Source organism: Clinocottus analis, unplaced genomic scaffold (genome assembly GCF_023055335.1).
Source record: "Clinocottus analis isolate CAN_PGR_092001 unplaced genomic scaffold, fCliAna1.0.p SCAF_4, whole genome shotgun sequence".
Lineage (NCBI taxonomy): Eukaryota > Metazoa > Chordata > Actinopteri > Perciformes > Cottidae > Clinocottus > Clinocottus analis.
In genome coordinates this window covers 10,471,494-10,496,181 of record NW_027176153.1, presented here as the reverse complement: position 1 = coordinate 10,496,181, position 24,688 = coordinate 10,471,494, and the positions used below count along the sequence as shown (strand labels likewise).

At 42.4% G+C, this 24,688-nt stretch overlaps 2 protein-coding genes across 3 annotated transcripts; both read left to right on the top strand.

Moving 5' to 3' along the window:
- The first annotated feature begins 130 nt into the window (after positions 1-130).
- Positions 131-5,260, top strand: ddost (dolichyl-diphosphooligosaccharide--protein glycosyltransferase subunit (non-catalytic)). The gene is made up of 11 exons (XM_068598532.1): positions 131-378; positions 1,462-1,572; positions 1,694-1,780; positions 1,854-1,957; positions 2,042-2,136; positions 2,413-2,506; positions 2,684-2,832; positions 3,630-3,777; positions 3,915-4,035; positions 4,190-4,296; positions 4,590-5,260. Exons 1-11 carry the CDS (start codon positions 144-146, stop codon positions 4,737-4,739), a joined length of 1,401 nt encoding a protein of 466 aa, XP_068454633.1. The 5' UTR covers positions 131-143; the 3' UTR covers positions 4,740-5,260.
- Positions 5,261-5,659: 399 nt separating this feature from the next.
- plekhm2 (pleckstrin homology domain containing, family M (with RUN domain) member 2) lies at positions 5,660-23,145 on the top strand. Of its 2 annotated transcripts, XM_068597904.1 has the most exons (20): positions 5,660-6,241; positions 8,144-8,250; positions 9,032-9,141; positions 9,253-9,352; positions 9,518-9,605; positions 9,706-9,880; positions 10,702-10,761; positions 12,179-12,458; positions 12,555-13,292; positions 13,386-13,455; positions 14,049-14,139; positions 14,542-14,606; positions 15,897-15,985; positions 16,119-16,251; positions 16,778-16,968; positions 17,624-17,689; positions 18,042-18,201; positions 18,488-18,667; positions 19,713-19,829; positions 19,953-23,145. In XM_068597904.1, exons 1-20 carry the CDS (start codon positions 6,182-6,184, stop codon positions 20,088-20,090), a joined length of 3,018 nt encoding a protein of 1,005 aa, XP_068454005.1. In that variant the 5' UTR covers positions 5,660-6,181; the 3' UTR covers positions 20,091-23,145. The 2 variants fall into 2 exon arrangements, with proteins under 2 accessions (XP_068454005.1, XP_068454006.1); XM_068597905.1 differs by lacking the exon at positions 10,702-10,761.
- Positions 23,146-24,688: the final 1,543 nt, after the last annotated feature.

Below are 24,688 nucleotides of genomic sequence, written 5' to 3'. Positions count from 1 at the left end.
GTGTTTGTCGGCCTTATAATAAAGCTGTGCCCCCATTGGCGGACTGGAGTCCAGAAGGACGCGTTCTTCTCGGTGATTGGCTGGATCTCAGGGGGTCAAAGTTAACTAGACTCCTAAAGCTGACGTCGACTTTCTGCAGCAAAATGGCGTCGTTGACAGCAGTCGTGCAGACGAGCCACTCCAGCTCTCCTTTATTGTCCAAGAAACGGAACGGGACGATGACACAAAGGAGGTCCAGACTCTTGGACAGCAATGTCCTCTTGTTCCTCTCGCTAGCGTCCATGTTGCATTGCGCTGCGGCTGACGGCAAAACGTTGGTTCTCCTGGACAACCTCAACATCAGAGACACCCATTCAATCTTCTTCCGCAGTCTGGCAGGTCAGCAAATAACACGATTACGCCTCTAATACTCTCCTCTATAGGGATATAGACTCCTCTCGTATTGATAACGGGTCTCGTGCAGGTAAAGTGAAGTCAGAGCTTTTTGTACTTGAGCTTCATGCAGCTTAACCGGCATGCTAACGTTAGCTTAGCTGTATTGTGTACGCTGCGTCCTGATCATTCAAGGCACTGGCCTCCATTCATTATTTTACATGTATTTTTCATGTTAATCGATGGTGACACTGCATTTCATAGAAAATGGGTCAGTTTTTGTTTCTGCCTTTAAAGTACACTAAATGGTACACTCAAGTACCCTAAATAATTAATACTTTGAGACCATGAAATACCTATTTATATTCAATTATGCCCGATGCCACATTGTATCACCTTCATTAGAATATAAATAAAGTTAACAGGATGCTTAACATGTTACCTTGAATAACACATCAATAGCTTCCTATATACAGATGATTCATTGGAAATGGGCAAGACATTTTATCCACAGCTATATTCCTTTAAGGCCCCCCCCCCACACACACACACACACCCTCCTCCAAATTCCCTCTCATCTGTTTTGCTATTTGACAATCTGGATTGTTTTGGTGTGGTTTGTGTAGTTTTGGAGATCGTCCAAATGTCTGCCTCTTTAACATAATGGTACTTGGCTTTCAAATCGGTAAAAAGAACAACTCAACAGCAATGTCTCTTTCCAGAAATCATGACCCTGTTACTCAAGATAATTTGCAGACCTTGTAGCGAGCAGTTCTTTGAAGCAACTGTGGTTGGAAGAAAGTAATTTCTACATGAAATTGCTCACAACGAGTTATATATATTTCAGTTTTTGGGGCAAACTTTCCCCTTTTTTTTTTTTTAAAGATTTGCGAGCCAATTAAAAAAGGGTTTATCTAATATCAGAAGGCATAAAAAGGTGGTGGTATCAGTTGCCAGTTTTACTCTCAACATAACAGCGCTTCTTGTAATGGAGTTATTTTCTTTTGGAAATGCAACACACTGCTGTGATCGAGTTATTGCACAATGCCCAAACACGTGTTTCAATGGTGACGTCTCTTTGCTTTTCAGATCGTGGCTTTGACATCACATTCAAGACTGCTGATGATCCCTCTCTGTCTCTGATCAAATATGGCCAATTCCTGTATGACCATTTAGTCATCTTCGCACCATCAGTTGAGGGTAAAGTTGACACTTTTAATACACACATGCAAAAACATTCAAAATGAATAGCAGACATGAATTTGCCTTGTTAAAATATATAACAGTTGTTAAAATATGTCCCCCTTTTGTTCATTTGCAGACTTTGGAGGAAATATAAATGTGGAGACTATTACATCCTTTATTGATGGCGGAGGCAATGTCCTAGTTGCTGCCAATTCAGATATTGGTGAGTTGACCAACAGCTTTTCTGTACTATTATATAAAAATGCCAACATTAACGCTCTTCTATTACCACACAGGCGACCCTCTGAGGGAGCTGGGCAGCGAGTGCGGCATTGAGTTCGATGAGGAAAAGACTGCTGTCATTGACCATCACAACTACGACGTGTCTGACGCCGGAGAGGTAAGCAGAATTCCATTCAGTTCAGGACGTTCTGTTTTCAGTCTGTCGATTTTGATGCTTACAAGTGATCCTTTCCATCTCCAGCACACACTGATTGTTGCCGACCCGGAGATCCTGATGAAAGCTCCAACTATTGTCGGCAAACCCACCAACAGACCTGTTTTATTCAAGGGAGTTGGGTAAGCACAACTCGACACATTTTAAATGTTGACAACCGAGTATTAAAGGGATATTGCTGAACAATTAGTGTTTTTTAAATTATTACTTAATTCAATGAAGTGAACGACTACTTATTTACTTTGAGCAGCACCTCCGTGACTAAACATTACACAGAATCCTTACTGTATTCGGATGTAGCAGAGGTTTTGGAGAAAGAGACGTTGGCATTACATGTTGCCTCTGTTTAGTAAAGGAAGCCATATAAAGTCTGACTAACATGCCATCCTCCGTTGCAGCATGGTGGCAGACCCAGAGAACCCTCTCGTCTTGGACATCCTCACCGGCTCGTCTACTTCTTACTCATTTTTCCCCGACAGACCCATCTCACAGGTAAGATCACTAAAAACAACAATTATGCCAGTTTTCTTTTTTAGATCATAAAGGCAGTAATTAGCTAAAAGAGGCCCGAATAGAAATACTGATGTGTGTTTCCATCATTTTATGAACATCCAGGACGACTGAGGAGACTTGTTTCAGACTAATATTATATTTGTATTGCCTCTCCAGTACCCCCACGCGGTTGGCAAGAACACCCTCATGATCGCCGGCCTTCAGGCCAGAAACAATGCCAGAGTGGTGTTCAGCGGCTCCATAGACTTCTTCAGCGATGCCTTCTTCAACTCCGCTGTGCAGAAGGCCACGCCCGGCTCCCAGAGGTAGTTTTTTCTGTTCGTCACGTTGCTCCTTGTTTCTTTTTGTTGCTTTTCCCTACCTCTCGTCTATGTAATTACAACTTCTAGTACAAAAATAAAAACCGTCATCGGGGACTCTTTCAGGTATTTAGTTTTTCCGCCATTTGAACAGATGATCATTTACTACTCAACCATGTTTGATGTGGGCATTTACAAGTCCTTAAAGTCTTAAGATGCCGACAGTTCAGTGTCTTAAAACCCCCTGAAGGGTGAATTCACCACTTGTTTATGTGAACGTCAAATCAATGTTGATGGTAAGTGTAGTATGTAGTAAGTTCAGGCAATATTATTCCTCAGTGCAGCCTATATATATTTATTTTTATGTACACGTTGCAGCTTAAAACAGATTTGGAAAGTACTGTTTTTGAATGGTATCAGGAGTATGCAGGCAGGAAGCTTAGCATGTGCCAAAAAGTTTTTATTTATTCAATCGACTACATTTACTATGACCACTGATTGGATTTTCAGCTAAGGTGCGACGTTTTCCAATTTTTATCCTGAAGCTCCGTGTGTCATGAACTACATTTTCTCTGGTGAGAAATGTCTCCAGTTGTGGATATCTTTCTGTTGTTTTATTAGCTCATCCAGCCCGTTTGTTGAAGAAAAGTAGTCTTGCAAGGTCTTTAAAGGAGTATTCAGGTGTTACATTTAAGACCTAAATCCTGCCCCAAATGTGTGCTGTGTAAAGATATGGTCATCTTCTGGCTGGCAAAACGATAATCTATTTATCAATTCCTCTTCTTGTTGTGGCCTTTTGTCAGGTACGAGCAGACGGGGAACATGGAGTTGGCCGTGGCGCTGTCCCGCTGGGTGTTCAAGGAGGCTGGAGTCCTCAGAGTGGGAGCCGTCACCCATCATCCCGTTGGAGAGGTTCATCCCCCTGCGGCGTACACAATCACTGACCTTGTGGTAAGTGTAGAATTTCAGAGATTTGTGTGGCCAATCCGCCCCCTGAAGATGTTTTGTCTCTGCCTGAATGAAGAGCTATGTACTTTTCTTTTTTTTGTTGTGCATATTTCAATCATTGTAAAAACCTTCCCACGCAGGAGTACAGCATCGTCATTGAGATGTTGTCCGAGGGCAGCTGGGTTCCCTTCAACGGAGACGATATTCAGCTTGAGTTTGTGAGGATCGACCCCTTTGTCAGAACATATCTCAAGAGGAAAGGTACGTCTTTGGTTATGGAACACACACACGTTTATTCACATTTTATAGTCCAAATATGTTGCACCCTTGAGATTCATGCCTATGTTTTGAGCTGTGTGCGTTTTCGCAATCGCAAACTGCAACCACTGCTAACGCGACATTGTCTGTCGTCTAGGAGATAGATACAGCGTCCAGTTCACACTGCCTGATGTGTACGGAGTCTTCCAGTTCAAGGTGGACTACAACAGACTTGGATACACACATCTCTACTCTTCCACTCAGGCAAGTGAACTTGGGCATATCCAAATCCAAAATACTGGTGTGGTTGCAATTTGGAGATCTACATGCAAAGGGGATACTAAATAGTTTATGGGATTAGATGTAAAAAAACAAGCAAAAAAAAAACAATATCGTCCTTAATATCAAATGAGGTCTCCCATGGAGTACCAGTAGGGAAAGTGTACGTTCTGAGTACTGTGGCCTGGAATAGGTTATTCTTACATTTATAATGTATTTAACAACCATGCTCGGATGTATGACCGCCTAACCGTTGGTATTTTGTTTCTTCATCACAGGTATCCGTGCGTCCCCTGCAGCACACTCAGTATGAGCGCTTCATCCCCTCGGCCTTCCCCTACTACGCCAGCGTCTTCTCCATGATGGCAGGACTCTTCATCTTCAGCATTGTCTTCCTCCACATGAAAGAGAAGGAGAAGTCAGACTAATGCAGAGAGACGGCGGGGCAAGGGATAACAACATTAGAGAATTAAACTTGGTGGCGTGAAGAGTTGAAATTGAATGTCTTAATGGCTTGGATCTCTTCATGCAAGGACTTGGACTGCAGTCCTCCCGTTAAAACTAAAAATACAGTTTCTGTTTGGGATTTTAGGTTTCTCAACTAATCAGGGGCTGGAGGCCAAAAGGTGTGAACATAATGCAGTGGTTGGGTTTTTTGTTTTTTTTTGTACTCTGAAATTATTCAAAGGCTCATTATAAGTGTCCCGCAGTTAGTCAACGTTTGTAAGAAGTCACTTTACATTTGATGAATTATCTTCTAAGTAGAGCACATGCCATGGAACCGGAGATCAATCCATATTAGAAATTGCATCCACATGTTCTGGATCAGGAAAGTTCATCGGGGGTAACTACATGCACTGAATATGCCAACTGATAATTTGTTTTTGATAAAGTGTTTCCAAAAAAGTTGGAGTCATCTTGACAATAAAATATTGACATTCCACCCAGTAGAAAATCCTGTCATTTCTGTGATGTGACTGCATTATACTTTGGGATTTCACACAATACTTTGAAATCAGTTATAGTGCAAACGAAAATACGGCCATTGCAGTGTCAATGAAAAAGAACAACACTTAACAGGCGCTTTAGCCTCTTTCACGTGATTTGCTAATTGAAAACACGTTTTGTCATAAATAAGTAACACAATATCGAGTTCACGCATTCCAAATTGAGGAGTTAGTTATATTGATCTACAGTATATACTTTTTTTAAATGTAAAATAAATAAAGGGGAGCCAGTTCAACTTTAAATAGTCAAAATGTTCAGATCGGTCGCTGTAGTCCTCCCACGTGCTAATAAGGCGTTTTGAGGGCTCGTGGTGACGTAATACACCGACAGACTTCTCATTCAAACGGCGTTAGGTCAGTAGGAGCAGCGCAAAAAGTAACCCAGGCATCCGGGACTTTGGTGTTATTAGTAAACTTATACAGGCAAACGTGCGACAAAAGGTAACGTAAAGTAGTTTACAATAGCCAACCACATTGGTGAAACTAAGAGTATGGTAACCACAAATGCTACTAAAAGTTATCCCTGGCTGTATCCATAACTTGCTAGCCACCCGGACCTTCAGGTCTAGTGCTAAGAAAAAGTCCCGTGGCTAAAGCTAACCGGATAACCGAATCCGCCTGACAGCGGTTGACCTCTCGCGCCACTCGTCCCGCTTTACCGTGGTGCTTGTGGACTGGGGGTGCCGTCGAGTTGGACCCGAACAACTGACACTCGACGCCGCGTCGGTGGTTTGACAGCCCGCTCGCGAGATAATGTCCGCTAGCTGGCTAGCTAGCTTAGACGGGTGTTAGCTTTAGCAAAACAAGAGCGCCGTCTCGGGAGTCAGCTGACCGGCTGCTAGCGATCTGCCAGCGGACCAGTGATGGATCAACTGAAAGTAAAGGACCGCATACTGGAAAACATCTCCCTGTCTGTCAAGAAGGTAAGCGCTGTCCGTTTTGGTCGGCACTCTTAAAACGTTGTCACCAAACAGAGTATTTTCACGTGGATTCCTGCTTACGGACGGGTCATCTTTTGTCTGCCAAAGAGGGGCAACTTTCAAGTCTGTGGGACATGACCAGCTGCCTGTCACGGGAGAGGGCCTTTCGCTTACTGATGTAATCAAATAGCACAGGGACTGTTTCTTTACCATCTTTGAATTCACTTTTATGTTGTATGGCATCAGTTTCTCTTTTTGTTGTCTACGGTGTAGAGTGGTGCATCAAAGCCCCCTGTGTCGGTAGCACTGCAGTATGTGTCGTAAACCCACCTGCAACTAAATCTGGACACGCATACTTTGCTGCACAGCAGATCTTTGCCCCTCATTTCCATTAGTTATGGGAGGTTTTAGATTTTCCTTTTAGTCCATTTGTGCCTGATGCGATTGTGAAACTACTGTATCTCCTAACTTCACAGCCAGCATCTTCTTCCTGGACTTTCTGCTTGCTTGTACATTCACTTTCCAAAAACTGTGTCCATTAGAATCGTTGAATGGTCTTTAATAGCCCACCAGTCTTTAATGCAATAAATCTAGCCCAACACTGCATCCTTCTTCTTTAATTCATGCTTTTTTAATACATGTTACTCCTATTACCTATACCTGTCTATTCTATTGTAAAGACTGCATAAGCACCACAAGTGTGCTTAGGGTATGCCTCAAGCTTCCAAGAAAGAGTACTGTTGACCTCAAACAAACATTGCTTAGTCATGTCAGAGGATACAAATTCCTTTTTTCTTTGGGTCACAATCTTCAAAGCTACTCCGATGCGTAAGAGTTTGTAGCACTTTGCAGAATGATGATGATGGATGATAATGAAACACCACTCATCATCAGCACGAGTCACTTAGCTCTCAGCAGAGCCGCCTGCATCTAACATTGTGTGCTTTGAATGTCAGTCGAAATGTAGATGTTTAGGTAAATTATTCAAATCAAATAAGTTTAGCACAGTGTTTAGTTTGCTTTTGCTCTGTGCGCCACCACATTGCAAACGACTACGAGGGCGAAAGTGGCACCTTTTTGATCATTAATTACATCCACACCAGATGAACAATGTTGGAATTGTAGCCCCAATTTGAGGGGACCAAATACACATTTGGGTTGCATGTCATTGACAGGCTCTCAGCATCTTCTCTGGTGGTGTTCTTGTCAGACCTTGTGCTGCATCCGTCTCACTGCTTGTTTTGTGTGTTACTTGCCTTCAGTCTGAGCTACAGCAGTGAAATCCTAGCAGTAAATCCCAACAGTGAAACACATACTTAGTTGGTCTTAACTGAATTCCTTTATTGCTTTGAGTGAATGTTGCACTATAGGATCATTGTCCTGCTGCACTGTCCTAAAACCTTAAATCATGTCGAAAAATTGCCCCAATTCCTTTAGCGTTCACTCCATATTGATGTAAACACCATTCAGCACCCTTAAAGGCATCGGCTTTCACTGTAGTTCCTGGTCCATTTGAAATCCCGTGTGCGGGAGCACAGAGTCAAAAATAATAAGATGACTTGATAATCAGGTTAGACGTTCATCACAGCCAAAACAAAGTACTTAACAGTGTGGCTTGTTTGCATTCAAGTCATTTCTTTATTTAATGATGGCCAGTGTTGCATGTTTTTGACAGATCTTTCACCAACTTCCTCAGAGAACAATTCAACATGCAAACAGTCACTGATAAGAACCTAGTTCAGGTAACAGTGTGCCATGCATGTTGACCCTGACACGTAGTAAATTGCAACTGTCCTAATAAAGCCAATTAATAAAGGTATTTCCTTTTTGTAGTAACTTTTCCAAACATATGTTTTTGAGAAATAACTGCAATTTAGTTGTAACTGGAACCATGTCTCTCTGTAGTTGCAGAGTTACTTTGCCGCCTGCGAAGATGAAACTCCAGCCATTCGAAATCACGACCGGGTCCTTCAGCGCCTCTGTGAACACCTCGACCATGCTCTGCTGTATGGGTAAGAGACACTGCTAGTAAACCAAATGGTACTCTTACTTGTTTAATTTGTCACGGAAACAATCTTCGGCTTTCCGCCGCAACCGGTTGCGAAAAAGCGGAAAAAGAGTTAACCACATAACGTCTCGAGCGAGTAAAATCAGGGAAACAAGCGTTACGCTTTTGGTGTGAATTCGGCATAAGTCCGCAGACTTTTGTACGCCTTGAAACTTTCCTTTGTGTAAAAACCTGTCTCCTGTATGTAAAATCCATAGCAAAACCCATTGACTCCCACTAGCAGCAATGATTCGGTCGAAGAACTGTCAGCTAACTTTCTCTTTTTCCCTTTGGGATTGATGGCCCATCACACATCCGCCGGTCTGTTTGCAACAGCCACCTGCCTGGCACTGTGCCAAGCTGAAAGAAACGTGTGTCGCAGGCTGTGACGCAAATCTTCGTTGACAGAAGTGTTGAAATTTTATATTTTTCTACACATTTTTACAGCATTGGAAAACGTTAAGAATGTTTGTCCTCCTACAGACACCATATTAAAACAGAAAATATATTTTTCCCCCCATCTTTTTCCATTTTCATACATTTTTGAAAAAGCTCCAGGGAGCCACTAGGGCGGCGCTAAAGAGCCGCATGCGGACCCCCGTTTTAAACGGACGCTACAAGTACTTGATCCAGGCGGGGAGTACTTTACTGTTCCATTTCTGTGAAAATGTAGCTCTTGTGTCATCACTCTACTCCCTTTTCTGTCTCACGCCGGTGACACTACTTGCTATTTTTTTACATTACAGCCTGCAGGACATCTCCTCGGGCTACTGGGTTCTGGTCCTTCACTTCACTAGGAGAGAGGCTGTCCGTCAGATAGATGAGCTTCAGCACATAGCAACCCACCTTGGTCGAAGTGAGATGTCTCTCTCACTCAGTCAAACAAACTTGCATGCACAGTATTTATAATCAATCATGATTCAATGAATTACATTTATAAAACATAACTCTTCTATTTTCTGTGCAGGCCGAGCATGGCTGTACTTGGCATTGAGTGAGAGCTCTTTGGAGAGCTATCTGCGCCTCTTCCAGGAGAACCAAGCGTTACTGCAAAAGTACTATTTCAAGTAAGTGATCCAGGTTGCCTGTTCTTGATTACCTAAAAGAAAATCTGAATTTACAAATTGTTGGTATCTAACAAGTAGAAGTTGCTTGCTGTGGTTGTGAGAGAAGTGGATATAATTTTGTGGGGAGTGAATGTCCGTCGCTCACCTGAAGCTCTTCTCTGTTAGGAATGCACTGGTCTGCAGTGATGACCACCTCGCACTCTTCCTCACGCTGGTATCCGGCCTGGAGTTCATTCGCTTTGACCTGGAGCTGGTTAGCATGCATTTCATGACAAAATCGATAGAAATGCAGCTCCAAAATGTGAGCAGCACATGTGTAACGTTTTCTTTCCATGTGGGTCTGTCTGGTACAGGACGTGCCCTATCTGGACGTGGCCCCCTACATGCCGGATTACTACAAACCCCAGAACCTGCTGGACTTTGAGGAAAGGCTGCCCAGCTCCGACAGCTTGTCTCTGAACTCCTTCACCTCCCTCACCTCCACCAACCTGGAGTGGGACGACAGCGCCATCGCCCCCTCCAGTGAAGGTCAGCAGTTGGGTGTGTCTTGATTTATCTCTTTGTCGGCTCTGATGCCAATCAAAGTTCTTCAGTGTTTAATGGCGGTCAAAGTCTGAGATTAACAAATCCTAATTCATTTTATTTTTGCGGATAGTGATCCAATAATGTATTTCTCAACACCGATCCACAGTATCTGCTCGGAAAAGCTTTTTCTTGGCCATTTTGCATCACTTGATCACCAATGGTTGTCTACTTTTAGAGGAGACACACACAGTTAGATTAACTGATTAAAACATTCTTTTGACCCATACATGCTTTTAATTCTGAATCACTATTGACCAGCCAGAACTGATCTCCTTTGAATTAGCCTCATCATAAAACTAGTGTCAGTTTTACGTGCCGCTGTGTCTCCGAGTGCCCCTAATCTCGACACTATAGTGCGAATCATGATGTAACTCTTAACACAGATAGTGATGTCACGCTGATGGCATGTTGAAGCAGAAGTTAGATTGATCCTCGCAGACACTTGTGACTCACGGATACCAAAGTTCATTTCCTCAAATGGATCACTTGGCGTCCAGCTGCTCAGATGTTCCAGAATGTTCTTTCTCATTGGGGTGATTTGCAACGCTCGCTGAATGCTTTCCTCCGTCACTCTCCACAAAGTACTGAGTCAGTTTCCCTGTTTTAGTTTTAGTTCCCACTTTGTCTATTGGGCCGCATCGATTCTGCCGTTTCATATTCCATATGTCATGTTATTTTTATCTTCCATTGTAATCTCCTCTCTCCACTCCATCTCTCTCTTTCTAATATTCAATGTCATCCTTCCTCTTCTTTTTTTTTTTTAGATTATGATTTCGGTGACATCTTCCCCGTGTTGCAGTCATTGCCAAGTGCAGACTGGGAAGGTGGGACATTGGTCAACCCGTCCCCTTCCTGCCGTTTTATCCCTCCCTCCCTCCTTTCTGGCATGGCCATCCTTCAGTCTGTGTGTATTGCATGCAGTGTATGCCAGTCAGTAATTAGACATCTCAATATGTAATGTACAGCTAGCTGGTGCAGAAGACTGCCGAGCTTCGGACATGATCAAAGGGGCTTGGGTGAAAGTGCTTCTAACTTTGGGGAATACATGCAGTCAAAGGTGACGTGTGTTTGGATAAAAAGTTGACTTATGATATAAAGGCATTTGACTTTGATCAGTGTACAACTGGATTTGATTTACATTAAACAGGACTGTGATAGCTTAATTCACAAACTTTTACGTTAACCTCCATTAAACATGAGGTATGAATGAACTAAAGGCCTTCTTAAGTAGCATTTTAATGTGAGGGCCCACATTCATTTTCATTCAAGCTTTTCAAAATTATCATTTTAAGAGTTGAATTACGGAAGAAAAAAAAAGTCACGAGGCGTCATCCTAGTTAATAAGTTGACAGGTAAGCTTGGGAGGAAGAGCAGCTCTTCGGTTCACTGGGACTTCAGTGCTGGGTGTCTACACGGAGCCGTTATCTGTCATGCTCTGCACGCGTTGTTAATCTTGGGAATGATCTGAATGCTCATGCTGCCTTTTTTAAAATGTATTTACCGCAACAAGATAACCACCTGGTGTACTGCCTCGTACTCACCTCGTCCAGTCTGTCTCCATTACACCATGTTTGTCTATTTTGTCTGGTGTGTTGTCCTCATCCTGTGTGACACTGGCCTCGGTTCAGCTCCACTGCAGTGTGAGGTAGCAAATCAAGAACAGTTGCTTAAGTACATAGAACACAAATTCTATTGAAATTATTACAGCATCGGCTTGCAGTGAGCCTGTCAGTGTTCTGTAGTTTGGATGACCTGTTAATGAGGTCTTAAGAAAAGTAGTTAATGGAAGCAGCATGAATAAAATTGCTCTATAGTGTGACCCACCTCGAACTGCAGAGGTAGTGCTTGACCCAGGCCTGTGCCGCTATGAAAGCTGCTGTCCGTGCGCTACTTGATGTTACGCATTGCGTTTTGTGTTTCTGACCCTGCCAAAGAACTGCAAAGGACGCCGCAGCCTCTAACATTTGTTGGTGTTCCATGCTGATGAAGAAACACACAGAGCTTTTGTGAAACTGTCTCGTTGATCAACTTTCTATTGGTGACCAAAACGTGAAAAAATTCTCAATGTGGATAGAAACAACTTGACTCTGAATTACTTTCTGTGGTGAAAACTCTTTGAGTTTAAAGTAATTCACTCAATTTACCTACGAGACAGTGGCAGCAAAAGTTCTTTGTAGTTATGTAGATTTACTAACTGTGGGTGACTGCTACTTCAGCTCTTGGTGTCACTTTTCATGTTAGAGGGTGACCTGACTGACCAGGCCAGCTGCCCACGATCCAGTGGCTCTGATCCCCAGACGGTCATCAGCGACACGGTGGTCCTTTCTACTGGCACTCTCAAGATTAAGGCAGCAGCTCAGCTTGTGCCGCACAGCCCGACGTACAGACACAACCCCTTCAACGAGGACTCAGACACAAACACCTCCACCAACGTCACCCCAGTTCACTTGGCCAGCTGCCTCAACGCCGTAACCGCTGGATACGACACGGAGAGCACTGGCAACGAGCTGGAGGTCATCAGGTACAGTAGCAACCGGTTGAGTTTCAGACCCGTCTGCTCACATTCTGTGTTATATTCGAGCGGAGGAGCCACAGCTAACCCACTCTGGTCCTTTAGGATGGCCAGACGACGGAAACCAGCCAAGAAACGGAGGGGGAGGGGCTCCACAGATTCCACGAGCAGCCTCCAAAACTCTGTCTCCTCGGAGCACATGGAAATGTCGTCGGAGGATGTGGATTCACTAAACGGCACTTTAGTTCAGCTGGATGCCGAGGCGGAGCTGAGGAGAAGCCGGGTGGGTTCCGAGGTCGTGGAGGAAGGAGACGAGGACGGAGTAGAAGGCCTCCTACGTCTCCCGGAGATGACAGACACCTCCATGGACACCGTGGGCCAGCCACTCCGTGACGTCATGGACCGGCTAAACAGGCCTCTGGACGTTGAAGACACCTGGGAGCGACGAGGAGAGAGGGAAGAGAAAAGCAGCGCAGGCTGTGACCGCGGTCCCGAGCCCCCGACACAGCAGCCCTTTCGAGAGGATTCCAGGGGTGAGCCCCCGGACCCCGCCTCAGGAGAGGCGTCTCTCTTCCTGCAGGCCCCTCCTGTGCCTTCAGACTTATGCTGCTTTACCCCCAACAGTTCAGACTCTACTCCCACTGGTGGTGGCCACTATGACTCTGCAGAGCATAGCCAATCGCAAACTCTTTCAGGTGGCCTTGAAGATGAAGGAGATGCAAAAGCGTCGGCAGGACAGGAGCCCGAGATGAAGACCGGGGAGGAAGACTCAGAAGAAGGAGAGGACACTGGCAATAATGCATTTGCTGAGGAAGCAGAGGATTCTCATCCTGCAGAGTTTACGTAAGGAGTTTCTAAAAACAAGAAGACACACATTGTTCCCTGTTGTAATGTTGTTCAAAGTATGTTTAATGTTCTTTATTATTTATATTTCAGTGTGGACAACAATCACTTGCTTCTTCTCATGATTCATGTATTCAGAGAGAACGAGGAGCAACTCTTCAAGGTGAAGACAGAGACTTTTTTTAAATTTGTATTATTTACATTGAATAATTATTTACATTGAGTAAGTGATACTAAAGTGCTGCTTTCTTTGTCCTCTGGAGAAAATGTGAATATATAAATGAAATAGTAGCATTTTAAAGAAATAAAGCAACACAGCAAAGTCATGGTCTTCTACCAGGCCGGTTTTCAGTGGTTCATCTAGTGCACGTCTTTAAGCTAGTTTTGGTATTGTTTAACGCTTGACATTGAAGAAGTGGTTTGGAGACTGTTGCTCAGTGGAAGTGTTGCAAGGCTCAGTTTGCCAGTTTCCTTTTAACTGCTTTTGCTCAGGCTGTAGCAATGTACATGTCTGGTATAAGCTTGTTAAAAATTCACACGGACACACACAAACAAAAAAACAGATTTAATATTAAATTAATTAGCTTACCAGTATCCAGTGCACTGTTTTGTGATAAATGCCGAGTTTGTACAGCTGTACTACAGTGTTGCTATCCAGTTGCCAGAAGCCATCACTCGTGAACACAACAGTTTGACACAGATGAATGTGGAGGATGCAGACGTTTGACAGAATTTGTCTTGATTATTTATTTACAGATGGTGAGAATGAGCACAGGCCATATGGAGGGGGACCTGCAGCCCCTTTACCTGCTGCTGACTGACTGTTACATCTACCTGCTGAGGAAGGGTAAGTGCTTTAAAAAACAGCATTTATTGGCTTTTATTACTCGTGCAGATTCTAATTTAAAAGAAACTTGATTTTTTTTCTTTTTACAAGAGGCACAAGGTTAGTTAAAGTTGTAATAACTATATTTTAAAGAAATTGGCTGTGTGTGTGATAAGCTAACATAATTATTGTTGTGCCTTATTGAATCATACGGTGATGTTTGCTGAAATTGTATGGGAAACAGACATTTCAATTTTCTGACATTTGGGGAATTCAATTTTGACCATGACTTCGTAAAGTGATGGTGTCCGTCCGTACTCCCGATGCTATGAGAGTTTTTTTGACATTGCATTTAAATGACGTTATCCTTAGGCAGAAAGTGCTTTAACATGGGCGTGGTTGTACTTTTGTTTTCCTCCACAGGTGCAGCAGAGAAGCCATACACTGTCGAAGAGGCTGTTTCCTATAATGAGCTGGACTATCTTTCAGTAAGTTTCCTCCACAGCAGAACGTGTCCATGGCTTGGGCTGCTGTTATTTTACACACGAATGCTTCCATGATCTCTCATGTTGTCTTCTTACGGTCAATCTAAGGTGTGTTGAGACTAAACAACAAACCAATTTTGCTTCTCACGCAATTCCGGCTATTGGGGTGTCTATCGGAGTATTTTGTAACCTGGGAATATTCGCCCCATGACAGCCAATGGGAACACTCCTTCCAGAAAGGAAGATGCCACATATCTTTGCGCATACTTTATCTCTATCAATCATGCCCGAAAAAACACTATTGCTGCATTGTACAACATGATTTACATAATCTTTCTCCAAGCCATCTCCAATTTTGTTCCGTCTCCGTACAGTACTGACGTTGAGCCGTAGAGCTCCAGGTGTCTTCCATTTCTGATTTTCACTGACTTTGGGAGAACCTCACCTCTGATAGGCTTTCGCAACACATTTCAACTTGCGGGAGGCTTACTTGCGTCACCTGAGTAAAAAAAAGCGCTGCGTTTGGTCTGAATACTCAAAGCAAGGGAGTGAAGTTTGTTGACTTTACAAAACATGTAAGACTAGGCAGAGTTGTATGTTTTTGTTGTGCAGTGCTTCATTGGCCCCAACTTTGCCGTCGTGGTTGAATTTGCAGTCCACATGTTCAGGGCTTTCCACAAGGATATGTAGTAGCCAGTCAGGAGGGGAAAAGTAGCCAGCTGGAAACACTGACTATGATTCTTATTAGGACTTGATTACAATACATTACATTGACCCGTTACATTTAATTTAGCTGATGCTTTTATCCAAAGCGAATTACAATAAGTGCATTCAACCATGAATACAACTCAGAACAACAAGAAAAATCAAGAAAGTACAAGTACAAAGAAAGTCAAACTACATAGTGCTATCAGTGTTATTGAAGTGCTACTTTCTTTATCCGAACTATAATACTTGATACAGACAGCTTAGCACATTTTCTTCATCATCATGCAAGCTTGTTTTTTGAAGTGAAGGTTTGTAATTCTCAGAGGTACAGTCCATACCGACTTGCTACTTGTTAATTAAACTAATTATATTACAATAAAAGATGTATATAATAAAGGAGCCGTTTGGCCGACAGCCAGTGCTCTGGCCAGTGAGCTCTGCATGGTCCGAAAAGTGATCCATGTCGAGTTAACTGCAGGACATTTTTGAACCACGTAGACTCCAACAGCATGTGACAGCTGGTTAGTTGAGCACAACGTCAGTTTGGTGTCTGATGGATCAGTTGCAATGCTATTTTTCATTTAGGTGGGCCTCGACCAACAGACGGTGACGGTGGTTTGCACCAACAGACGTAGAAAATTCCTGTTGGACACAGCTGATGTCTCTCTGACTCTGTGAGTGTACCTCTGTGTCTCTGCTTCGTGTTTTTTGGTTATCTTGACTCTATGAACAGTTTTTTGCAAGCTATCCCGTCCCTCTTCATGTGTCTATAGTATAATAGACCGATTCATTCTTCTTCACTTGCAGGTGGTTCTTGTCTGTTCTCAAGTCAGCCATGGTGAAGGGTTGTCGAGAGCCTCCTTACCCCGCTGTGCTGACAGATGCTACCATGGAAAAACTAGCTCTCACCAAGTTTGTCTCCCAAGAGTCCCACTGTGAGGTACAGATGCGTTAAACGTCACATTTATATTATCAGTTCTGGTCTTTACAGAGAGAATGATTCAAAATGTTACTAATTAACCGTTAATCATAGGACAAACTTCCAAAATCTCAGTGAAGTTTTCCTTTTCCTTGGTTTTCCAGCCTTTGACTCTACGGGTCACTCAAGTGAAAGAAAAGAAACCTTTAACAAAAATCTGTGACACAAGTCATCACAAATCACATATCAAGTGTGTGTCAAACTATAACACTCACAAACGCACAGGATACAAGTTTCTAGATGCATTCAATGGGTAACCTTCTTTTAATGCCATCACCATGCAATATTGAGAACAAAATATCAAACACGATGCCACTGTGATAAATACCTTTTTTTTCTTTTTTTTAATATTATATATGTATATGAAAGGATGAAAATAGCATTTACACTTAGAATTAATATTTCTGTCCCCTATCATAAGATAACTGTCCTGTTTTTGGCTGGCTTTCAAAGCAGTGGCAAACTAATACTGGTCCTGTTTCTCCAGGTATGTGAAGTGTCTATCCAACTGTATTCACTAGTCCACTGGGAGGATCCTATGGACATGACTTTGTCACCCCTGGGTGGCCCACCAATCTCTGGACGGCCTTCCAGTACCAAAGAGGGGGCTCTGCAGTACCGGGCGAGAAGCACCTACCTGGGCAAAGAGCTGTGGAAAAGCTGCTACCTTGTGCTCAGGTACGGGCAGGTGTCTCACACCGGTATTTTGGTCAGCTTGAGATCGACTGGATTCCATACTCATGTCACTGTTGGAATAATTATTTATTGCCTCGCGGACTGACGGCTAACAAGCTAGTCGGTGTCGAGTGCCAAAAATGTAGCTCACATTACCATAATCCCCGGTATTTTAAGTGAAAAAGGCTGACCTATTAGGAGTTATAGTTCCTCTGACTGTCTGCTATTGCCAGACAGACTTGAGCTCTGTTTTATATCTAGAGCAAAGTAACGCTAGTGCAGGCTTGTCTGTTTCCTATTGTATTGGGAACGAGGAGCTTTACAGCAGCTCTGGTCCAGGACTTTCTATCCCTGTGTGGTGTGTCTTTGTTGTGTAGTCACGATTTACTCAGCCAATGTGTCCATGATTACATCTTCTACCAGAACACAAGGTTCTCCATAGAATTATCCTCTTCATTTTATTGTGCACCAGGTTGATGCATTTAACTATTAAAGGTATAATATAACAATATAATATATATTAAAAACAGTGCAATGTCCCAATAATGTGTTGCCATATTGTGTAGCCCTACACTGAATATAATATGAAAACCGATGATATTTTTGCAATACAAACGTCTGATCACGTGAATATATGAATAGTTCTCTTTTCTTGCAGCAAGGGGATCCTGTACCTGTATGCCGAAAGAACTGATGTGACGCCTCTTCTGTCGGTCACTATGGGGTAAGCGCCAACTGGCTGAAAGAGCGCCCCTTTTTCGTGTCAGACATTTTGACTCGTCCGCGCAGGGTATCAGTGTTACTGATATCATCGCCACGCCTCTCCTCTATTCAAGTGTCCCTGTAAGTCACGACCGAGTGAGCAGTGAGCCAAGTATATGTCTTCCATTTTCTTATTTACTCCGATGCTTTTTTCCCTTCAGAAGGCTCATTAAAAGTGTATTTTTTCTTTCTTTCTTTCATTAGGATAGAGCCGATTTAAATGTCTCAAAGGCCTTTGTATGTTCAAAAGCAGCAAACATGTTGAGAAAATGGTAGACACTGATTTGTTTTTTCACGCCGCTTGTGCCCAACAGAGGAGAGCACTGTGGAGGATGCCGTCGCTCGAACAGCACCGAGCGTCCCCACGCCTTTCACGTTGTCTTGACGGAGCGACCGGCATTGGAGCTCAGCGCCAACAATGAGCAGGACATGGCTGACTGGATGCTGCTGCTCTGTCAGTCTGTCTCCAAAGGGGTAACTAGTTGTACAGCGCATACATCATGCGTTTACATTTCTAATGTTGCATGAATCTCAAACTTTTAGTAGATGATTAAAAGACAGACGGACTCTAATAGGTGTCACACAGTCTGTTCATTAGGACACCAATGAGTTTAATATCAATCCATAATGACATTACATCAACCCTTCTCTACATACAGGCTGTTTTCCACTCTAAAAATACGTTAACCAGGACTTTGCTACTCCAGCTGTTGGTGTTCACAATGAAAGTATAATTAAATTACAGCCGCTATGCCTGCAGGTCATCCCCCAGGGTGTGGCCCCCACTCCATGTATCCCATGTTGTCTGGTGATGACTGACAGGAAGCTGCTGACTTGCCATCAGGACTGTCAGACCAGCTTCTTCCGTTCGCTCGGCAGCGCCGATATCTGCGATGTCACTTCTGTCAGCCTGGAGGCCGACAAGGAGTACTGCATCATTGTGAGTGGCCGTTTGTTTAGTACAATGTATGGATTTATATTAGACTTTAACAAATGACTTCATGTGTACATAAGTATACGTGACACGGTTTTAATGTGTTAGCTCTAAAATTAAGCTATGTTAAGTTCTCCTCCGTACTCGGGAACGTGCTTTTGGCTAGCGGTGACATAAAAAAAAAATAATGGCTGCGTTTCCCTGATTCGTTAAGAAGCTCTTAAGCGCTAAGAGCTTCTTAGAAGCGCTCCTAAGATCGCTGTGAAAGAAGGACGTGTTTCCTAGAGTCGTTCTTAGCTTAAGAATATCTTTCACTAAGAAAGAAATAGAGGATCAGCCTGACCCACTCTTAACAGCAGAAGGCAGTTAAGAACACGTCTGGGAAACACCCCTATCTTAGCGCTCCTTCTTAGCCGAACCGTTCTTAAGAGCCTTCTTAAGTCCTTAAGAACGATCGAAGATGGGAAACGCGGCCAATATTTGTTGCTGATGTTGCAGATTAAGAAGCTAAATTAATGAAATTAAGGATTCTTTTTTTTTTTTTTTAACGCAAGAAAGTACTAGCTTTTCCATGCTATGCTAATTTAAATATAATATGTCCTGTCGAACTAAGGGTCCCGCCTTCATAAGCACTCAAGACAATGCCATACATCACGGTACACTAACTTACTCGGGTCTGAAAAGCACTCAGCTAACAGGGTCGGGCGTCTCCTCAAACCTCTGAGACCTGCTGGGTCTTGGGTTTAGTTAAACTCTAGTTACAATTTATCATGAAGTATCTTCCACCGCATCGGTTTTTAGTTCTAACAAGTAAATTGTGAGGTATCATTTATTCATGAACAATCTTGATTGAGACCACGAGAATGGTAGTTGAGTACTGAACAGACTTCATCTATTAGTTACATCTTCAGGTGACATCTTTAGTTTTCAACTGCAGTTTTACTCTGTGAATCTAAAGACGTAAACATTGAACTACACACCAGTTTACCAGTATGTAGTCCTGGTTTTTAGCACCTCTTAATAAAAGCTGTCCAACTTTCCCACTCTGTAGGAGTTTGCAGCAGATCGGACCCAGTTCCTTCCTCCGTGGGTTTTGTACTTCAGCGGCTGTGAAGAGAGAGATCGGCTGCTGGAGGCGCTAGACGAGACATGGAGGGCTGTTTACCAGGTGGGAAGATGGACAGAAAAATGAGTAATATTGCAATATTTGCGATCGGAAAAATGTTAAAAATGTTACTGCCGATGGCTGTGCCTCGAGTTTAACCCTCATTTATGTCCTCACCATACACAGGTCAATCTTCCCCACAGAGAAGTGTTGGATGCGCCTGTGCAGAAGCGTTGCAGTGAGGCCCTCGCCCTGATGAATAGCGCCTGGCAGAGGGCAGACAGTCTGGCCCGAGGTCGAGCCCAGCGCGAACCCTGGTGCTGACAGACGCACACACATGCGCACACACACTTTTTACCTGTGGGGTAGCCACTGAGACGGGCTGATAGTTAAGAGATCTGATATAGTTCCGGGATAGACAGAGTTAACTCTGGCATTCGGTCTGTGACACTGTAAACTGAGCTAAAACTGCAACGCGGTCATTGGTTGATCTCTGGTTCCCTGATGAAACATCTCCATCATAGAAACTTCCTGCAGAAGTAGCAACCGGTGGACATTAATTTGATTCTAGTGACAATATTCCTTTTATTTATTATTCAGAAGTAACGACGCAGAACAAATAAAACGCACATTTGGTACATTAAGAAAGCAGAGCAGGGAGGAAGACGAGGACCCGTTGAGCTTCACAGCACAGTATAAAAAAAAATTCTGAATGTTTACTCAAACAAAAAAATCAATCTGATGTACTTCAAGAAAAGCCATACATGTAGGGGACAGCTGATGCTTGTTTGCTAAATGGAAGAAGATCACCCTCCTTGCCTTGGGCACACAGAAATAACGCTCTCAGACCGGCACAAGTCACACAGCTGTGTGAAGATACTAAGCCACTTCTTGCTCGGTACCAGTTACAAGACGTTCCACCGGTACAATTAAAGAGCAGATGTATAGATGTACAGACGCATAATTATAATGCATAATGATGATTGTTTCATGTGTCTGACATTCAGTAGAAGGTCGTCTAAGGGCGAATGCCTCTACACTGAATCCTCGTCACATCGAACATTAGCTTGAGAGAGTGAGGATCTCGATACAAAGAACATCTGGATGCTGAACCGTTGCACTGTACAAGACATGCTCCATCTGACAACTTTCAAACGTTGTCACACATTGACTAAAACAAAAGAAGGAAGAAGAAGAAAAAAAAATACCTATCAGGAAATGGAACAGACTTGCCTTTTTTCCCTCCACTCTGTAGACACGAGTGGAGGCTTCCATGCAGACTTGCACATTGTTTTTGCTGTCTTTTTCTAACAGTACCAGTTATGGTTTTGTTTTAATATCATAACATGCTTTTTGTATGACCTTTTGCAGAGAAAGTAGGAACAATTGTTACCAAGTTATTTAATAGATTGACTCACATGACGTCTGACAAACAATTCCCCATTTTGCGTGTCCCAGTATGGAGGAAGGATCTCGGTCAGTGTGAAGAATCTGTTCCTGACCAAGAGCGACATGTTGTTCTGGCTCACCTATGCTGTGAGGTGTGATCTGGAAAATCCGCGATGTTAGAAAACCCCTTTCCACACAAGTCAGTTGGTGTGTACAAGAACATGTTCAATGGTTATAGAATCCTTAAAGTTACAATCTCAAATACCTCAATTCAACTCTCTTTAGCTGCAACCTGTGGCAGTAAGCAGCAGTTGCAGGTGTCTTTATGGAGGGATGGAAAATGCGCCACTAACTGCACCGCTTGTGATTTTCCCCAGGAATTAATAATACTAGAAATGCAAGGGTCCGTCATCAGTGGGCCATCAAACGCCTTGTGTCGCCTCACAGTAGGTTATTACTTCCTATAGATGGTGACTTTACAGACATTTATTTAAAGGAAACTTTAGACATGTGTTGCATCTGTTCAAAGCAGATTCATGTTTTTTTAAGTAGCCTATAATATCAAAGCTTTCTTTGAAAAAGGAACAAGAATTAGAAGACCCGAAAGCAAACCGTCCATACAAATTCTAGTCAGGTGATGGATGTGCATGTTTTTTAATCTGTCCTCAACATTCACTGATCTGAGTGCTGCTGCTCTGTTTATGACAGTGTCTTAACTGCTCCCACTACAAGACTGAGATCAGCCGGGGATTTTTTTTTTTGCAATGACAATGTTGCCTTTTTGAACTGGACACTAAAGCATTTTAGCATCTCCTTTTTTGTGGTGGCCCTATGCAACTTGGCCGCCTGCGTTATAACACCCAAACAAAACATGTTCTGGTTTCTCTTTTTAAAATATGAGTCAAAGGGCTGGATATCAACCTTGATACTCTCAAAATACGCTGTCCTCGAAGTCTGAATTCAGCAATACATTCAGGCACAAAATTCTTGCTTGTTATTAAATTAGGATTTTATCTGTTTCTGTGTGAAACTAATGTTGTTATATTCAGCAAAGTATGATACTGAAAAAATACAATTTGGGTTTATTTATTTTTCCTTAACTAATGACACCCGTCCTGAGACATAAGACACTTATTTATTGTATGTACAGGATGTCTTTCTCAGTCCCACTGTGTTACCGTCATGTGAGCATTAATCAGTGCTTTAAGCCTTTCTAAGTGCCATTTGGTCGCATTCGTCTCCTGCTTTTGTTTTACAAAAGAAATCTAATAATCTCAGGTGGAAAAAGGTATGTCACATCCAAAACCTTAACGCTCACCGTGTGTTTTGTTATTAGTCTTGAATTGAACACTGCGGTTTTCGGTTCTTTTTTTCTTCTAATTCAAATATTTTTGAAACCCCTTTTTTTTCTATTTTGGTTTGATGCAGCATTAATAAGTTATTTTGCGCACACAGAAAAGGTTGCAAAGTAATATAGTACATGTTGGAAAAAGGTTTTATGTAAAATTCATTTTTAAATATTTGTGGGTTTCCAAAATAGCATTGGTAAGTGGTGTCGTTAAAGTCATCTCCTACAGTGGATTCCTTCAGGACCTTTTGACCCGGGAGAGAACACGTGCGCCATAGTTGGACTTGAACTGAGTCAGCTGCAGCGTCGTGGCCTTTGAAGTGTGTGTATTTAAAGAAAAAGTCAAAGTAAGTCTTCTCGAGCAGAGTTTTGAATTTGGAACATTGCTGGTCAATGGTGGATTACATCTTCTTAGTGATGCATTGTGGGTATAAAAAAAAGCACCTTTTTTTTTTTTTATTGGGTTCGCACCGGTATTACTGCATGTAATATATATATATGATGTTTAGTTGAATTGTAAATAGAGCACTAATCAAATATAATATACTGTGTACACACACACACGAGGACGTGCATGTCCAGAAGGTTTTACACTGTTCATAATGGTGACGAATGTACAAATATAACTTTTTGTGGTTGGACGGCGTGACTGAATAAATGTCAAAGAAACCTCGGCTCCTGTGATGCATGATCTCCGTGAACGAGCACATCCACCTTAAGGTATACATTTATGCTGTCGGTGCTGTGCGTTCAAAACACAAACATTAAATTCACTTTCCAGCGTTTATCTCTGGTTTTGAAATCGAAACACCCCAGAATGCCATTTTAAACCACTACTAATGAAGATTACTGGAAAACCGTGCTTTCCAAACAAACAAAAAAGAAATGACATATTCAGATATCGGATAACGTCTATTGCTATAGGTACACTGGGTTCTTCAATAGAGCTGCAGTTCCTCCTAGTCACCAGTAGAGGTCACACATGAAGCTCCTCTTTAAACCCTATAAACAAGTGTCTTGAGTAATTTACTTTGTGTGTTTTTTAGACACTTGTCTTTGAGCTTTTTCACCATATGATCATAAGTACTCCTTCAGTTGAAAGAAATCCCAATGCTGCAGCATACAATCATCTCAAATTGTGCCCTCACCTGTTTCAACGTGCACAAAGCCAGCCAAGAAATGGGTTTTTGTTGAAGACCCATACCGATACTTATGCCCATGTCATGTATTCATCAAGGGGTCGATTCCTGAGCCATGCTGTTTCACAACCACGTTGTTATATTTAGATAGGACTTATATTCCCAGTTGCAGCTACCCAGCCCAATATCTGTCATCCTTGTTAATTTATTATTATTTTTTTCTAATTGTGGTGAAGCAAAATCTGATCTCACACTCCCAAAACACCAGATCCCTTTCCATAATATAACTGGAATCTTTCATTAGACCCTAACCACATCTTTTAAACTCTAAACCCTCCACTTGTAACGCAGTCATTCCATTAAAAGCCCAACCTGAGATAACCCTGATGACATCATCATGTATATACTAGGTATATTATTAGATTATATATATATATATACTATTGTTAGTATTTTTGTGTTAATGTCATAGAATTTATTTTTCCCTGCAATAATATTTTTCTTCATATTTATATATTAACAATTTCAACCCATCAGAGACTTCAGTCCAAACAGTAGATTGATTGAGATGATGTAATGTTGCATTCATGTGCAGTTGTATAGACTGGGAGAAAAAAAAAAAAGTCTCATTAGTCGTAGTTGATGAATGCAATTTCCTTTTTTCCGGAGACTCTAAAAAGACTTTCAATTATCCAGACAGGATAGTCTATTTCTATCCATTACATGATGATGTTGGAATGCTCTACATTTTTTTCGCTTTCTAATGCAATTTTAATCGCGCTTCTTCTTCTTCTCACGCCCCACTTTCTTGCATCCTTCTGCTCTCCTTTTATCTCCTCCTCTTTACTAATCTCTCCACTTACTCTCCTTACTTCTACCTCTGTTTTCACTGCAGCGATGCGACCCACTGAAAAGAAGCAGTTGTGTTGGAGAAAACAAATTCACCTACATTTCTAATGCATTTACTTGTTCAGGCTGTCCACTAACAGGGATCTCGTCCATCGGCACTTGGAAGCGTGCACAGTCCACAGTCGTGCGCCCGTGGT

Coding starts and splice junctions, on each gene's coding strand:
- plekhm2 (XM_068597904.1), top strand. CDS start 6,182: ATGGATCAACTGAAAGTAAAGGACCGCATACTGGAAAACATCTCCCTG. Junction 9,142..9,252: donor AGCAACCCACCTTGGTCGAA/GTGAGATGTCTC, acceptor TTTTCTGTGCAG/GCCGAGCATGGCTGTACTTG. Junction 13,293..13,385: donor TCTCATCCTGCAGAGTTTAC/GTAAGGAGTTTC, acceptor TTTATATTTCAG/TGTGGACAACAATCACTTGC.
- ddost (XM_068598532.1), top strand. CDS start 144: ATGGCGTCGTTGACAGCAGTCGTGCAGACGAGCCACTCCAGCTCTCCT. Junction 1,958..2,041: donor ACGTGTCTGACGCCGGAGAG/GTAAGCAGAATT, acceptor TTCCATCTCCAG/CACACACTGATTGTTGCCGA. Junction 4,036..4,189: donor AACATATCTCAAGAGGAAAG/GTACGTCTTTGG, acceptor TCTGTCGTCTAG/GAGATAGATACAGCGTCCAG.